Source organism: Centroberyx gerrardi, chromosome 1 (assembly GCF_048128805.1).
Source record: "Centroberyx gerrardi isolate f3 chromosome 1, fCenGer3.hap1.cur.20231027, whole genome shotgun sequence".
Lineage (NCBI taxonomy): Eukaryota > Metazoa > Chordata > Actinopteri > Beryciformes > Berycidae > Centroberyx > Centroberyx gerrardi.
This window is the reverse complement of record NC_135997.1, coordinates 1,675,158-1,693,919: the sequence shown is the minus strand read 5'-3', so window position 1 is coordinate 1,693,919 and position 18,762 is coordinate 1,675,158. Positions and strand designations below refer to the sequence as shown.

Genomic DNA, 18,762 nt, shown 5'->3' with positions numbered 1-18,762 from the left:
TACATCTTACAGTTTTTCTAATTTTCTCATTTCCCAAACCAATAAACACGATTCACCTGCTTTCACTCATGTTGCAGATTTGTTTAACCTTTTGTCCAAAACTCTACACAGAAATACTCAACTCATGTCATCACGACCTGAACTCAATTAACACACAACTCTCAAGGTGCAAATACTAAGGAGCAAAATTATTCACACACCAGTCAGAACCTCAGGATGAATAAAAATAGTCACAGGTGAGTTTATATATGTACCAACTGGTTTTATTTTTATTCCTTATTTTACACAGTTAATAGGCTACTTGGGAATTATTTTTACTGTACTTTACTTTTTCACCCAACTTCAGCTCACTGTACTGTACATAGGTAATAACACTTTTGAATTTCGATATTTTTTTATTTTACTTGCACACTTATGTCATTTGTAAGATAGCATGATGTTGCAAAGCTCAAAATGTATAGAGGTTGTTCTGAAAAAGTATATGGTTCCTGATTTGTTGCAGTAACAGGTTTTTATAGTAGTGTTTTAATTTGATCTCACCAGTGTGTTCTGGGTATTCAGTAGTGTCAGTGTGTATTTGATGGCTTTTGTATGCCGTCTGAAGGCAAAGTTTGATTTAAAGGGAAGATAACATGTTTTTGAGTAGAGTGTTTGATTTCCCTATAGAAGTTTGAGGTGTATCCAGTGTGCATCAGTGTGTGGTTTTGGTTTTGTGTGTGTAGTTCTGGGAAAATGGAGCACTATTTTAGGAAATGTGTCTTAGCTGTTGGAAAAAACTGTAATTATTTTGGCTGGTAAAAGTGATTCTTGGCCCGTAAATTATCTTTGTTTACCAGCTCTTGGCTGGTGAACCAAAAAGTTAATTGAACACTGAAGAGACAAAGGTAGTACTTTGCAAGGCCAGCCACAATTTTCACAACTGCTAACACACATTTTCTGAAACTTAAGTTGCATTTTTTTCAAAACTGTAAACGCAAAAAACAAAAACTCTTAATGCAAAATGCAAAACATGACACACACAAGCTATCATATGAATACATCTCTCTAACAACCAACTACATACTCATGTGCTCAACGAAAAAAACACTGCTATGAATATTTCATTTCATCAGTAGGCTCATGCTGTTTGTATTTTCAGAGTTACACTTATGCACAGTAGCCTGTTAAGATATGATTATCATGTTACTAGCTACTCAAATATAAAACAAACACAGAAATACAATAACAAAGCAGTGTATACATTTCACCAAACACAGTCTAATGGCATGGCACCATGTTCACAGCCTCCTGCTCAGCTCTCTACCACCATGACCTATAGCCTTTCAGCTCTGTAAAACATAATACATTCAAACACTGTAAATACTACAGTAACGGAAAAAGTATTATACAGTAAATAGGAATGCCCAACCCCATTTCATACAGTACATAGAACATATTTGCTGTTGACAATATGGTCCACTTGCAATAGTGCATTCTATAGTACAGTAATCAGTGAATACCGGGTAACACTTTACAATACGGTACACAAAATTGTGATAGCTACTAAGGAACGAGTGAGGAACGAATCAGGAGCGACCCGATAATTAATGAATCGTTAATGAGTAGTTCCTGAATAACTCTGAATCGAGGACTATATAGTAGATAATGATGAGTTACTAGAGAACAGACAGGGAGATACTATATTAATGAATCATTAGTTATTAGTTCATAAATATCTGTGAATAGACATACTGACCACTTTCTTCATGAGTAGTTCCTGATTAACTATGAATCAGTCACCGAGCGGCAAAAAACTAGTAACGACTCATTAATTACTCATTAGTTAATCATTAGTTACTCTTTTTGTGCACCCCCAAGTAAAGTGGTACATCATACTGAGTAGTTACTAAGTAATCCCTCATTACTTCATGAATTCTTCTACTTACTTACTTCATTCCACATTACTTAGTAACTACTCAGTATGATGTACCACTTTACTTGGGGGTGCACAAAAACAGTAGCTAATGATTAACTAATGAGTAATTAATGAGTCGTTACTAGTTTTTTGCCGCTCAGTGACTGATTCATAGTTAATCAGGAACTACTCATGAAGAAAGTGGTCAGTATGTCTATTCGCAGATATTTATGAACTAATAACTAATGATTCATTAATATAGTATCTCCCTGTCTGTTCTCTAGTAACTCATCATTATCTACTATATAGTCCTCGATTCAGAGTTATTCAGGAACTTCTCATTAACGATTCATTAATTATCGGGTCGCTCCTGATTCGTTCCTCACTCGTTCCTCACTCGTTCCTTAGCAACTACCACAGTTTTGTGTACCGTATTGTAAAGTGTTACCGAATACCGTATGTAAAACTGTATCTGTAGTACTACAGGAGTAAAAAAGAGTGGCTTACTCAATGGAAGCTACAGTAAGGCTGGACTCTCTGCCCAGCCTCCCTCATTGTCAAACCATGGTTGTCCACATGGTCGACCAAAGTGGCCCAGATCTCATCTCAGATGTTTGCTCACCTAAGTCTTCCTCCTCCTCCTCCTCCTCTTCCTCTTACCCTCACCTTTCCTCTGCCTCTCTCTGCAATATTGCCATCCATTCCAAAACATGATGGCTCATCTTTGGCCCCCTGCTCTGATTTGTCATTGAACAATTTAGCAACTAGTGTTTGTACCTGTGAGTAGTCAGTGTGACAAATTGGTAATTTCAGTGTAGCGTTTGGAATGGCAGAGCTTTCCATGTGCATACAAGAGATTTCAGTCATGAGGATTGTGCCAAATGAACAGAAATGTGTGAAGTGAAATGCAAAAAGTGTGATTTTAGAATTGCAGTCTGAGTGAAAAGCAGAAAATGTGTTTTGTGTTTTTGCAGAGTTGGTTTAAGGGTTTGGGACATGAGTGTCAGGTTTTGGTCATCATGTCTCAAGTTCCAGCGTTAGTGTGTAAAAGATTCAGCTGTAACATACTATTATGTGTGCATGATATATATATCAAACGTGCACTCATGTTTCATAAAAAGTTTGCAAATACACATATAAAACGTGTGTGTAAAAATGTATAAAGCCATCCCCAGCAGTCACTGTGTTGACGCTTTGGCTGTTTTTGGGGTTGATTTTTGGAGAGTCCATTGGCCTGTTAGGACGGGACCGGAGCGCTGCACCCTGGTAAGGAAGACATAATTAGCTCTATAGTGAAGCAATTGATGAGATCTGAATCGATCGGTATGATGGAAAACGATGGGGAAATGGGGTCCAGGCTGAAAATGGCCGGAGTTATTCTTTAAGTAAATCTGAATCGATGTGTCATCTGTTTTCTATTGCTCCTGTGTGTGGTCTTCTGTGGCGGCAGTGGGAGTTAACAGATATAATATAAAACAGGCAACCTGCTGCACATAATTCTCCCATGGTGCCTTATTTCTGTTCGTACACCAACTGGATCAGTGATCTGTCACTCTGGCCACTCCATGTCAGTGACAGACAGCGCCGGCACCTCTGACCTGCCCTCATTGGTGAAAAACACATCGTCCGTCCTCCACTCAGTAAATCTGTGAAATGGAAAAATGACCTCCCCGACCCCTCTGATCCTCCATTACCCTCTCTGAGTGTGTTGACAATGGACGAGCCGCACCGTGTGTGATGGCTGCTGTCCGCGGCTCTGATGATCAGTCATTATGCATCATTATCCCGGCACTCCGGGGGTCAAACCCGACATGTCCGGGCCTGACACCGCATCACTCCATAATCATCCCTAATTACACCAAACTTGACACAGACAGGCTGGGAGCTCAGGCGGGGCTGTTGTCAACTCCAGGAGATTCACTGGGCTTATTACAACCGTCAGTGTAATAACTTCCCAGTGACATAATCATTCATCATTGGGTCAGGTTATTACATTATAGGAAAAAAAAAAAACCCAGTTAGATCTCATCAATCTGTGTTGTTCGATGCATTCCAGCAGTTATTTTGTGATGAAGTGTTGTAATTTACTGTTTTGGTGTAGTCACTTTCCCTCCAGCTGCCTCGTCTACTTCTACTTAAGTTAGTGATGTCCTACATTTCCCAGAATGCCTTTCGACAACCCCTAGAGAAGTGGTGTGAACTTGTTGCTTTCAATCAAAGGTAGCTAGCCAACAAGTTTGAGAGCACTGGTCTATGATTGCGCCCCTTACTTAAACCCAACCTGTCTCTCTGCTGCATTGCATTCTGGTCTCTCTCCTGCTCCTGTTGGTGGAGAAATTGGTCTCTCTCCTCTTCTACGATGGATTTCTCCCTGTATGATTGTTGAACGTCTCTTGGTGCAAAATGGTGGCTCTAGAAAGAAGCCCTCGTTCTTTGATTCTGAGGGACTGACACCAAAACCTGATGTTTACCGCTGATGTTTTACATCCTGAAACATTTTCTCATATCAAACTCCATTGTAGCTGCACTGGAAATATCTCAACATGACATCATATTGTCTACATTTGTCCAGTTATCCAAGGGAATAAGAAAAATACATCACAAAACAACAAAATAGGCTCAGAAATTCAAGGTACCATCACCAGTCGCTGTTTTGAACAGTGTTAAAGTGTTTTGTGGTGGATTTTTCCTTTAACAATCTGCTGTGCTGTTTGTCTCTTATCCATCATCCATCCATTCATCCGGTGCGTCTGTTTGTTTATGCTTTAACTCATCTCTATGACTTCAAATTGGCCAGAAAACATTCAGTAAGTCGCAGCAGACAATGTTTCCATCGTGTTGCTCTCCCCTCCATCGTCTCACCCACTCAACGCAGACACACAGACATTAGCGCTCTGAAATATTTAAACATGTGACTCTTCCTCCGTAACACTTCCATTAAAGTGGCTCCCTTTTCATATCCCTTCCATAAACACATCCCACCCAGGCTGTTGACATTCACCTGCACTTTATAGTTCAATGTGAGGAGGAAATCCTTGGGAGGAAAAAAAGCTAAATAATGTCTTCTAGCTGCTTCAGGGCTTCATGAGCACCACTCGTTAATTAAGGGGAAATGTATTAGTCATGACTTCCACCGTGGCTTTTGCATATTGATGAGGAGTGTGTGTTGGAGCAAGTGTGGATCTTGTGAGCGGAGGCAGCCTCAGGCCAGGTCCTGACTGGCTGACTGGCACTTAAAGGCACAGTTCACGGTTTGATGAAATAGATATGTTCGTCATTATAAGCCATAGCAGTGTAGCGCTGTTGAGAATCCCCGTGTGAGCTGTCATCAAAGGCTGCTTTAATGCATTGTTTATCATCCTGTAAAATCACGTTAGATTCTTATTGAAGCCATAGTAACTGCAGCCAAATCCGTCCAATAAGCTCAGCGGTGCGGCTTGAATCAATAAACACGTGTTTCTAAGAACCCGTTAATCCTGCATTTATAAGCAACAGAGGGATTCAGAATTATTATTTAATGTTGTTATAATTATGTTCTTTTTAAATATGCATGATTCAGATTTCCCTTTTTCTCTCATAGTGCATTACCACTTAAGAAGGACTGGGGTAGCCTCGGGTCAACTGCAGAACAGCCTCATTAGGTTCTTTCAGAGGAAGACTTACTTGTAGAACATGTAGCATGGTATGTGTAATATGTAAGCATGCTTCAGCAATGTTGGAACAGCGTGAAGCAGGATTCATTATATCACTGTGGACCTTGTGCAACTGGATCTGCTTAATACAAAGGTCTTGGTAATTCATGTGAAACTCTAGCTAAAGTCTCCTGCAGAGATCTAAGGCCTAGGCATTCATACCAAGCACGTTTGAAATGGTTCAATCAAACTTTTGAAGCTTTTATTTCTTTATTTCGGTTTGCTTGGCCAGGTGAGAATGATGTCATTCGAAGTCGTGTGGCAGCAAATATCGGCACTGAGACGCCTGAAGGTGCGAGTCTCAGTCCTCTAACAAGAGAACTGCAGTGCGGTTTGTTTGGAGTGAGAACATAATCCAACCAACCGACCCGGAACCGACCCCAAAACATACAGTTTTATGTTTGTTGTTTGACCGTTCCGTATGGTTTTATGGGTGTAGAAGAAGGATGTTGACATCCGATAGCCAGCAGCTCTTCATGCTTGGAAAGCCTAGCAGGACAAAATGAAGCGAGGGCAAACCGCAGTCTGGACTGATGCGTATACTCTGCTATGTGTTCTTACCTGATGTGAAGACTACAGATGTTTAATTACAGCAAAGAGCGCAGACAAGTCCATCATGCTTAGCTAAAGTTACAGGGACTGGAATCAGATTTAGTTTCGACTTCCCCCACTACCAGCTACAAAGTACTTTTGTTTAGTAAGCCTAACCACTTGTAATTGGTCAGTGTGAACCTAAACCAACCAAATACAAAAATGCAACAAAGTAAACTTTTCAACTGTGATTCATACCAACGAAAACAAACCGCAGGTGTGATCGCGCTCTAAATCATCTGGCGGTACTATACTGTCTTTGAACTGCAGCGTGTCACGAGGCATTAAGCCTGAACTTTCTCCAAGGTCTTCAGCAGATGCAGTCGACCATCAAAGCCTGAGTGAAGTCAAGGATGTTTAGTAACCTGCTTGAAAGCAAAGCTAACTTTTCACTTTACAGACTTCAACTCTCCTGTTACGTGTCCCCATTCTCATCCCCTGACAGCAGTGAGATGCAGTTTGTTTACTGGAATGTTAACCCACTCCCTATTCCCTCCGGTTTACAGCTCACACCAAACACATAAAAGTCAAGAGAGGAGTTCATTGCACCCAGCAGAATTTATAATACTGACCCTGAGCACATGCGTACGTACAGTACAGTATATTGCTGTGCTAGAAGTGAGTCAGCTTTTCAGGAGTTAAGAAAACCGGCCATGTTTTCATACTGCTGATCAGGCATTGTTTTTGGTTTTTTTTTATTATACAAAAGTGTTTCAGGAGGTTTTATGGTCGTGGAACGTACTCAGCCCATAAAGGAGCATGTAAGCCTTCAATTCAAGGATAACGTGAGAAATGCCGAAAACGCATTTGCAAGGTTCAGTCTCACTTCACTCTCTCTTACTCTAACTTCATGTTCACACTGCAAGCAACTTGGTTGATGTGTCGCTCTGTTCTTTTCACAGCTTTGGTATTGCCTTTCATGACGTTACATTGTTCTGATGAGTTAACGTAGCTCGCTAACAAACGCTAACTAGCATTAATCGAAAATTAACAGAAAATACAGCAGATGCAACCGTTCTCCAAGCATCGTTTTTGAGACGTTTATTCCTGTAGACTTTCAAAATCAAAGTTGTTGAGAATTGGGAAGCTTTGAGTGGCTGGAATCAACTTCTCCTCCAATTTGCAGTTGCCAGGCAGGAGTTATTGTTCATGAAACAAAATCACATCGGTGGGGAAACCAGGAAGCGCAGAAATCCAGCTGTTTGACGGCTGCTGACCGTGAAAAGTTCAGCTGTGGCCAAATATTCTCAGTCAACAAGCTTGTTGAGCGTCTGCACATCGCTCAGCTCTGTAAGAAATGAATAGATTGCCAGTGACTTGTTGATCATGTTGCTTGTAGTGTGAACACCTGCCTGTCTCTCTCTCTTGCTCTCTCCCTCTCTCTCACACACACACACACGGAGCCTCTCTGACCCTGGAGTCTCTCTCTCTCCCTCAGAGCATGACGAGTGTGCCAGCGGCCAGAGTTCGTGTGATGAGAACGCCATCTGCACCAACACCATCAGAGGCCACCTGTGTACCTGCAAGCCGGGCTACGTGGGCAACGGCACCATCTGCAGAGGTAAGGGCTGACCCGGCAACCCCCCCCCCTCCCAACACACACACACACACACCCAAACCCCCTCTCCACCTCCCTGCCTGGTGGCTGATGTGCCTCCCCTCCGCTCCACATCACGGCCGGCCCGGCGCACGCCTCCTTCGCCTCAGCTAACCAGGCACCAGCTGCCACAGAGATGATGAAAATTGATTCTGGAGGAGCTTCAGCCTGTTTTTCCATGTCTGCGCCTCCTCTCCCTCCCTGCTAGCCCTGCTCCCCGCAAACACACACACACACACACACACACACACACACACACACACACTCAGTCCCACCTCGAAGCAGCTCCACCTCATCATAACCTGCTCTGCCATGGCTCCTCACGCCCATTTGCCTGTCCAGTGTAGTATGAATGAAGGAAGGAAGGCAGAAGTTAGCTTGTTGTGGAGCATCCTGTGTGTGTGTGTGTGTGTGTGTGTGTGTGTGTGTGTGTGTGTGTGTGTGTGTGTGTGTTTCTGTGTGTATGTACAGTACTACAGGTGGAACAATATACAACAGATGTGGGAAGTAACATTTGTTACTGTGCCAAGTATCTGTACTTTACTCAAGTTTTTCTTTCACTTAAGACTTTTTACTTTTACTCACATTACTACATTTCAAAAGAAAAATCTATACTTTCTACTCACTACATTTTTACTCTGCTAGAATTAACGTTAGTGATTTGAGCTGCAGACTCTTTCTCATCTGAGATTCAGAGGAACGCTCAACAGAAAACCAGTTTAGAACATTAGAAATTACTTTTTTAGATGACTATTTTTATACGTTGGAGGATTTGAAATGCTACTTCAACTTTTACCAGAGTATATTTTTAGATGAGTATTTGCACTTTTACTTGAGTAAGGAATGTGTGTTCTTCTATCGCCTCTGATATACAATATACCAACAACAAACGGATGTGTTGGGTGTAGCGCCCTCCGTTCAGGACGCTGGTCACAGACTCTTACATCATGATTTGAATCACTCCAGCCTAATATATAAAACACTTGCGGCTTGTATGCTGTCATGTTCAGAAAATGGAAAAACTCTCATGTAAAGTGAGCTTTGATGTTTTTGAATTTCCTGCCACACACCACTGAGAATAATAAGAATAATAACTCCACAAGCTGTTTGTGCTACTTTGTGTGTCACGGTAGCTTATCAAAATCAATGCAGATGCCTTGCCGGTAAATGTTGGGTATTGGCCAAGTGAACTCACAGATACTAGCCTTCTTCACTAGTCGGCTAATTCAGAAGTGGCATCATAATAAGCTCAGTGAATACGTGTTATCGAATAAGCACTTAAGCTACACAAGCAGTAGTGTGAAAAGCTCTTTGTTTTTACAGCAGTTTCATTCCTGCTCTGTTACATCCAGACGTTTTTTCTATTCAGTGGAATGTAAAGCATGTGATTTTCCTTTAACTTTCCTTTCCCTTTAAACTCCTTTACCTAACTGAACAATAAAAATGAATGACGTGTTTGTTTACCACAAAAAGCAAAGTTTTCAGTGGCATTTCGTCCCTGTTTTACCTTTATGACCCCACCTTAGTATGTATGCACACACTGCGAGTGGTTATATGGTTGCTTGTGCATATGCCTTTACATACAGTCTTACATTTGTGTCGTCTAACCCTAACCCATTTGAGTGTGTCCATGCATGTGTTTACTCACCCATATGCACTATATCTCCTCTCCGCTGGCGTGAGTGCAGGCGCAGTGGGACAGTCGCTGCAGGTTCAGGGGAGAGGAAGCAGGACAGTCAATAACACTCAACGACTGCCATGGAGTCTCCATGTAGGGGCCTCATGGAGCCCGGGGGAGGCTCATTAGGAGGCAGGCGGTCTCAGCCGGGCCGGCAGTCAGAGGAGCGTCATGGTCCTGGCTCCTCATGTAGACCCACACTGGAGACACAGACAGGAGTATGGCAGCAGCGTCACCCAGGGAGCAGGAATCCCCAGCCCATAGTATTAATAGCCGTGTTTACGCTGGAGCCAACCGGGCAAAGAGAAAGAAAAGACACTGTACACTTCTCTTCTTCAGTTTTCTAGCTCTCATGTCTAGTGCTTAATTGTAAATCAAGAGGTCCCATGGGCTTTGCCAGATAGCCTTTTGATGTTATTTTGAAGACCGTGTGCTCATGCTTGGCTGCAGTCTGAGAGATGGAAATATCAGCTCAATTAGGCGTCGCTTTTTCCACACTTCTTAAACAATGATTTTGATAGGCTTTCAGCGAAACATATTGCTTGCAAGTCGTCATGCGTGAGCCAATTTCGCCAGACGTGATTGGTCCATTCAGTCGACCTCAGAGCCGGTTCAATTGGGTCTCTGTGGAGTTCACAGAGACCAGAAGTCACTTAGTAGAGCGCAAATCTCCACCAACTTGCAAAGCTGCAGCCTCCATAATGGTTGATGTTTGTTTATTGTTTGTCTTCCAAGTTTGATTTTCCGACAAAAATAGCATGTGAAAGCAATGCTGTTTAGCAGCCGACTTGGAAGTCCCAGATGTCGGACTTTCCCACCAGCTCCTGAACGCAGCATAATAGTTATGGCTAAAAAACAATATTCATCTAATGCCGGAAAGCCCAGATCCAGATCACCACCAAAATCTAATGAACTGGTCATTGGGCCGAGAGCGATCTGTCCACCAGATTTCAGATATCTCACTTTTTGAGATATCCTGCTAACAAACAGGCAAAGAGACAAGTGGAAACATAACCTTCTTCCAACTACATTGGCGGAGGCCGTTCTCATGAATATAATTTCCTTTTTTGCCACAAGAGGAGGCAAACCATTGTTAAAAGATGTCAGAACACAATTGAGAGGTCCGAGAGCCGGTTCCAACAGGATTTGGCACAAATCAAGCTCTGGATCTGCACTCTGTGTCTGAAAACTGCCCATAGCCATGATATGTGTGTAACAGTGTCATATCCTGCTGTAGGTGCGCTTCTGTGTATGTGTGTGTATGATGGATGGAGAGTGAGAGAGCAGGAGAAAGAGAAAGACAGATAGAGGGGAAGAGAGAGAGTGTGAAAGAGGGAGAGAGGCAGACAGAGAGAGAGAGAGAGAGGGAGCCCCCCACCCCACCCCACCCCCTGCTCTGTAACACAGGCAGGCATTAGGATGGGTGGCAGGTGGGAGGCAGGTCTAGGGAGAGATCAATGCAATTTGCAAAGTGCCTTCCACACAGTTTCTGCCTCTGGATCATCTCCAGGTCCATGTTACACCAGGCACACAACTTTCCTGCTACCTCCACATTTTTCACTCAGGAAGACATGGCTAATGTGCAAATGATGGAAATTGCTGGGAGGTGGGAGGAGGGGGGGGGGGCGGTGGTTGACCAGAGAAAAACAATGTTTGGAATATGAATTAGCTCATCTGTGATCGGCTTATCAACCTGGCTTTTTACGTAGGAGCAGCATATTGTCGGAGCGCTCATAACCATGATATCGAATCCTGGTCACATTTGTCATTTATTTCCGATGAAGTAGATGAGAAAATTCTGTGCCGGACTACCTTATTTTAATAATGCCATTAAAACTCGCTACATCTTACCTATCTTATCCTGGCCAATTAGTATTATGCGAGGAGGGAGTTGGAGGAATCAGCCTGTATTTTCCCCTCCCCCTGAGATCTCATTACTGTGTGATGGCGACAGTGTTGGCCAATCGACCTGCGCCTCCCATCTCATTCCCCTCATACATCACCGCAGCCCTCTCAGGAATAGAGGAATTAGTCTGAGAACTACTGCAGCTCCTTAGCCTGTCCTGCTAATGTTAATAAGGCAAAAGTGTGTTTAGCCTTGAGCAATGAGTCCATTGCAGCTGGGCTAGAATCCGGTATTGGAGCCAAAGGTATGTGATTAAGTCGACACGTTAGAGTTGAACAGGTGATGAGTGCCTTTGAGTGAGAATAGCTTATTGCCTTGTGAAAGCAAACATTTCTTAATTCTCTGTTGCACTTGAATTGGTTTGCAAAGCGATGGCATTTTATTTGCAAAGGTATAATTCGCCCATTCATGCTTGATGTGACTTGGGGGGACGACAACGACAACTACAGAGGTGGTTCTGCATGCTCAAGGATTTTAAATCTCCAAATCTCTCAATTCATCCTTTCTTCGTATCTTAAAGGAAAAATCCACCTTCGAATACGCGGTTCACTGTTAGATCTCATCAGTCTGTGATGTTCAGTGCCTTCCAGGAGTTATTTTGTGATGAAGTGCTGTAATTTACTTTTTTTTTGGTGAACCCACTTTCCCTCAACCTGCCTCGTCTACTTCTGCTGCAGTTATGATTTCCTGCGTTTCCCAGAGAGAGTCGAGAGAGTGATAGCGATAGTAATAACAAGAGTTTTTCCAGTCAAGAAAAAGCGAGAGTCGCTCCCCTTACTCAAAACACGTCTTGTGGCTGCATTGCATTCTGGTCTCTCTCCTGCTCCTGTGGGTGGAGAAATTGGTCTCTCTCCTCTTCTACGATGGATTTCTCCCTGTATGATTGTTGAACGTCTCTCGGTGCAAAATGGCGGCTCTAGAAAGAAGCCCTCGCTCTTTGATTCTGAGGGACTGACACCAAAACCTGACGTTTACCGCTGATGTTTTACATCCTGAAACATTTTCTCATATCAAACTCCATTGTAGCTGCTGGAAACATCTGGAGGTGATGTCACCTTGTCTACGATTGGCCAGTTATCCACCAAGAAGAAAAATACACCAAACAACAAAATAAACCCAGAAATGTAAAGTACATCACAAAGCTGCGTTTTAACAGCGTTTCTGGGTGGATTTTTCCTTTAAGCACGTTCTTCGCTGTACCACTTTACTGGTACTGTGTGATATCATACAAATCAAGGAGTGTTTGATCCATGGCCAAGGCCATGATATTGATTGGGTGTTCGTATTTTATCCTGACCCACGCTACAAGAGACAGCCTTACACGTCTCGTCATACATGCTCTACATGTTGCCACCCTCTCCTCTCTAGTGAAGACAGTGATTTGTTGGACACCAGAGGATTGCCACCAGGATGAACCTATTAGATTTCCCTCGATAGCGTCCTGTCACGGCCGTGTGATGCGGCTCCAGCCTGGGTCTCGGCGGGGTGATTCCCCCCCCCCCCCGCAGGCTCCATCCAGGTCTCTGCCTCGGCCTCGGCGGTCCCGGGGGGAGCGGAGCGAGGCCAGATGTGTTCGGCACAATCAATCCGTCTGCCTCAGCTGGCCCACTTCCTGCTCTCTCCCAGACTGAACGGTGATTACACCGCACCTCACATTCCTATTACAGGAGAGTAATTATGGATAATATTGTTGCTTGAGCAATGCCATGCCCCTTCAGTGACTCTTAACTACACAACAGATTTCCCTGCTGCTGATATTATGCAAATGGACGATGAAGGGAAGCGTTGGGTAGAGGCTCATACTGTTCACCCTTTGAGCTGTAATCTTTTTATAAAACACAAGCTAAGATGTTATTTCTCCGGTTTAAATGACTGTGATTGATTTTTTACACATCTATTCTTCCGTCCCTATAAACAAGGCCACAGCCGAGCCGGACAGCCCAGTTGGATAGTCTGCCTGGTAATCCCCCCGCCTCGCCTCATATTTAGCTCCACGCCTAACCCCCTCGCCCGCCGCCCGGCCCATAACAGGCCCACAGCTCGCCCCCTGCCTGCTATGACTGAGATGATTGCGGGGGCACATAAAGAGTGGCCTCCATCTCAAGAGCCCATTTTACTGCTATTGATCCTCAGGGAAGACTGGAAGTGAGAAGAAACGAGGAGATAAGACTCACCCTGCCTCTGCTTACTCTTCCCTCCCTCCCCCTCCCCCTCTCTCTCTCTATTTGTCTCTCTCTCTCTCTCTCTGTCTCCCCTCCTTTGTATTGCAATTCCCTTGGGAAGAGGCTCTACCATTATGTCATCTCCCTCGGAGCACAATAAATGGGCCACAATGGTTCAATCGGAGCACGGCTAAAGATTATAGATCAGCATTGTTCCTGCTGCCAGCCTAATGATCAGCAGCCTATTGCAAAGCCTTTGTCGGCCGCAGAATGAGTGAGCTAATCTCGTTAATGGTCCGTTTCATTCCCTAGGACTGGTTTGTGTAGACAAAGGGGTTTTAAATAGAGAGGATTTGAGTAGCGAGTCTAAACAGTGGCATGGAGGACAAAGGCATTGACTCGTGCTTCTCTCATCTCGCTATCAGAGCTAATTTTGTTCCAACCAGCTAACAGCAAGCCGCAGAGCAGCGATACCCAGTGTAATGTATTCTGAGTTGGTGGGGGGCGGGGGGGGCGGGGGGTGACGAATGAGGGAGGGGAGGGAGGATGTTGGATGTGTGCGTTCATTTCCCCTGCAAGTCTTCAGCATTTAATTTTCTGTTTACATAATTATTGCTCCCCTTCATCCCTTTCTGATAGGAACAACACATTTAGCGGTTTTGGTGCTGTGTAGTTCTGTGCTAGAGGGCACAATGTTTTACAACATTTAATTGGGTGAAAACCACAGTATGTGAAGCCATGATTAATTGCAAATGTGAAAAAATGTACGGGAAAAAAAAAACACAACTTGTTTCTGAGCTTTGTAGCAATTATCATTTGAGGCAATTATTTTTAGTCTCTACCCTGCTGTTAGATTTAGCTGCTGTGCAGCAGAGAGAAAAATCCTCTCTGTTCAGCTCCATCAGATCCACTCTGTAATGTAAAGCACCAGGGGAACATCCAGCATGCTGTCCTCATTCTATCTGATCTGGGCTGTGTTTTCAATCAACATCTCATTCTAATACGTCAGTGATACTGTGATGTTAAATCTTTAATAATGATACTCTTTTCAACATAGAGTGTCTCTTCAGTGATGCAGTTTGGTACTGAGAGGATGGAAGATTTTATAATAATAATACTCATACTAGGCAACAGGCAGTAAAATGAAAATGACAAAAAGTAGCAATAGTTAAGGGACAAAGAAATAAATGTAAATGTAATAAATGTAAAGTGTTATTAGTGACCAGTAAAAAAGACAAACGACTTGGTTGATGGGTCGCTCTGTTTTGACCAGTTGTGGGCGGGGCCAGAGGTTCTGATTGCATCCATGGCTGCGTTCACCCTGCAGGTGGAAATGGCCCAAATCTCATTTTTTCCCCTACAGTTGAGACAGATCTGAACACCAAAAAACACCTGGAATCTGATTTTATTAATTCTGATTCGGGTCACATTTGTATCTGCTCCTATCCGATTCATACGACCCGAGTCTGACCGGTCAGATCAGAGTTCACACTCCCTGTCGCAGATCGTCACTCTGCTTTGGCGTAGTTCAGGAAAAGATGGAGGACAGCAACAGTGATGGAAGTTAAAAGGCAAATATCGCTTCAAATGAATGCTTGGACTGCAATTTCGCCAACTTCCATGCTGTACTGTCTTGCTCATGCGGGTCGCTTCATGCTGCAGGTCTGTTCATACCGATGTCAGATATAATATGAGTCACTTTTCAAACATGAGTGACAACAAGACAAAAAAATCAAATCTGAGAAAAACTCAGATTTGAGCAATAAGGTCTGCCTGTCATAATGTTATGTCATTTCAAGTTAACATGGGCAACTGACAAGTGCTAATTTGGTCGCATTAATCAAAAATATACAGAAAAAAAATCTATAAAATTACTTTCAAGCTTACCATTGACACCGGTGATGGATGCAACCGTTAGAAACCGTTTGACGCTTTGTGTTTGAAATCTTTACTCCTGTAGTCTTTCAAATCAACTGGAATCAACTTATCGCATTTTGCATTTTGCCCGGTGGAACTGTAGTTCATGAGACTAAATCACATGGGCTGGGAAACAAGGAAGCATCCAAATATCAGCCGAGTTTCCCGGGTCGCTCAGCTCTGTGGGGAACAAACAGACTCCTGGTGACTTGCTGACCGAGTCTCCTGCGTTGTGAACTGAGTCAGAATAATGAACGACTCGCTCCAGTCCAGGCTGATTGGTCTTGTCTTTCGTGGCGCTGAGCCCTCGGGGATTTATTGACAAAGCTCTTTTATATGGGCTAAACTGGAGCTATTGAATTGTTGGGCCTCAAATCTGGCCCTGGAGTCATGTTTAATTGACCCGTTTGATTGACAGTAAAGACGCGTGTTGAAGTGCTGACCCTTCCTCCTCTCGTCTTCTTCGGCAGCACCACAGACCGTCTAGGCTTCTGAACTAAGCGGTCTGCAAAAACGGTGATAATCACGGCAGGCAGTTTACCAGTAAGTGGAACAGTGAGTGCACAATATCAAGTGGACTAATTAAAGCAATTATTTCCATACACTCTAATGGCTACATCAAAGGAAACTCCTTCCTCAGATACTCTCGCACTGTTAGATCTCATCATTCTCTGATGTTCAATGCCTTCCATTTTATTGCATTCCGTTATTTTGTGATGTAGTTTTGTAATTTACTTTTTTTGGTGAACCCACTTTCCCTCAACCTGCCTCATCTACTGCAGTTTCCCAGAATGCCTTTCAACAATCCCTTCTTGCTCTTTGATTCTGAGGGACTGACACCAAAACCTGATGTTTACCGCTGATGTTTTACATCCTGAAACATTTTCTCATATCAAACTCATTGTAGCTGCTGGAAACATCTGGAGGTGACGTCACCTCGTCTACGATTGGCCAGTTAACCACAAAGAAGAAAACAACAGCAAACAACTAAATGGAGCCAAAAATGTAAAGTACATGTGTGGATTATTTTTGAAGTGTAAAAATGAATACATTGTAGTTATAGTCCACAACGAACAAGCCACTACAATAATCTATTGTCTACTGTATTTCTCTCAGTCTTTGTTTTTTATATTCTGTATTGAAACTACCAGTTTCCCACCTAATTTTCACAACAGGTTATCTGAAAAAAAAAAATCCCTCCTTATAAATGCCATAAAAACGTTTGTTCTTCACCGGTCAGCATTTCCATCAGTTACACATCAGTAAGAGCCGACCTTTGCTGCTCATGTAAGGTGAGAGAGGAATACTTTTTCTGAATAATATTATATATAAGTACTTGATACTGCGATACTTGAGTACTTGTTTGTAGCTGTGTGGGCTGCTGTGAAAGATTACAAAGAAAAAGAGGGTTTTAAGACACAAAATGTCATTTGACAAACAAATAAGAAAAGAAAAAAGTTGTAAATGCAGATCGGTTGATAACATGGGCGCTTCTTGTTTCGCCCATTTAAAAGTAGGGAGGGTTATAATTTGTCCAAACAAGTTGTGTTTTACTATGCATGTGTGAGTGCATATCAGAAACTGGAAAAAATTAAATTTTTATGCCGTAATCTGGCCCCGATCTTTAAGTAATTTAATAGCCTTGGGGTGCGCTGCGTTGTTTTCATAAGACTTAACATGAGAGTGAATAAATGTGAAGGCAGACACCGTTGATTTCACCTGTTTTCTCTCTATTTGCCTTAAAAGAAACAAGTGTAGAGCATCGGCTATGCAGGCGATAAATCCTGATTAAACTATGCCTTCGTTCATCTTTTCATAAAGCTATGTTTATCATCTCATGATAGTTTAATTTCTCTAGGTGCTCTTTCCCCTGTCTAATCACCTGGAAATTCACAGAAAACACATTTTGCTTTGAACCAGGAGGGGAGGAGGAGGGGGGATGGGGGGGATTCATGAACTTACAGAATTGCTTTACTCATGCAGTCTCTCTGAATTATCTTGAATTTAATTTGGAACCTGCGCTAATAGCATAAAGAAAGTCACTTGGTACAAAGCCGCGGTGTAAAAGCCTATTTTCAAACACAGACGAGCTCAAGTGGGACCGAACGCACGAAGCCCAGAGGCTCCGGGCTCCAAAACACTTTAGTTGAGATCTGTGGGCCCTGACTGATTTATGGCGAGCTGCAGGCTCCGGGCTGCACTCACAAACACACTAATAACAGACAGACAAGGAGCAGAATACACTTTCTCTGCCACAAGGCCTTGAAACTGAAGTCAGTGTGCTGTAGTCTAATACTGTTACTCACTCCTCCTACTGAACTGAGAGACATCATCATGTCCTTTGATCAATTTGTCTATTGATAGTGATTGACTATTTGTTGTTGTTGTTGTTGTTATTGTTGAGGTTGATATCTGAATCTGGTTATGATCTATAATGTAGTTTGTTGTTTTTACTTTCTACTTCTGTCTTTCATGTCTATAAAACTCCTTTGAACTGAGAGAGAGGGAGAGAGGGATGGAGAGAGGGAGAGGGAGAGAGATATGGAGAGAGGTAGACAGGGAGGGAGACAGAGAGAGAGAGAGAGAGAGAGGGAGAGAGAGAGAGAGGGAGAGAGAGAGAGGGAGAGAGAGATGGAGAGAGGGAGAGGGGGGAGAGAGACAGGGAGGGAGAGAGAGAGAGGGAGAGAGAGATGGAGAGAGGAAGACAGGGAGGGAGACAGAGAGAGAGAGAGAGAGAGAGAGGGAGAGAGAGATGGAGAGAGGGAGAGGGGGGAGAGAGACAGGGAGGGAGACAGAGAGAGAGAGAGAGAGAGGGAGATAGAGAGAGAGAGAGACAGAGAGAGAGGGAGAGAGAGAGAGGAGAGTGCTGTATATCGACGCATGAGTCACACATCTGTGTGTGTGTGTGTGTGTGTGTGTGTGTGTGAACACATGCATGTGTAGGTGTTGGTGTGCACTTGTCTATGTGTGTGTGGGTGTGTGTGTGTGTGTATTACAATCTGATATCAAGCTCTAGCTTTTATCAGCTAATTAAGGCAATGTTTCTGCCAAGCAGGAAATTTGGAGGGGCAGACACACACACACACACACTCATACACACACACACACACACACACACACACACCTACACACACACACACACACACATCCACATTTTGTCCCCCACCACTGCCTCCTTCCCTGCCAGTTACTGAGCCGTCACTTCCAGAAGGATTTGTCCTTCTTCTCTTTCTCTTTATTCTCATCATCCCTCCTTCCTTCCCTCCTCTCTCATCCCTCCTCTGTGTCTTCCCATCACAGTCTCTGTCAGGAAGACAACGATGGG

General features: G+C 43.4%; 1 protein-coding gene across 1 annotated transcript in view; it reads left to right on the top strand.

Moving 5' to 3' along the window:
* LOC139924351 (protein kinase C-binding protein NELL1-like) overlaps positions 1–18,762 on the top strand; it is a 234,798-nt gene that overhangs the window by 163,303 nt on the left and 52,733 nt on the right. The window contains exon 14 of the mRNA XM_078283149.1: positions 7,616–7,738. Within this exon, the coding sequence (XP_078139275.1) occupies positions 7,616–7,738 (123 nt within the window). The remainder of the gene's footprint in view (positions 1–7,615; positions 7,739–18,762) is intronic.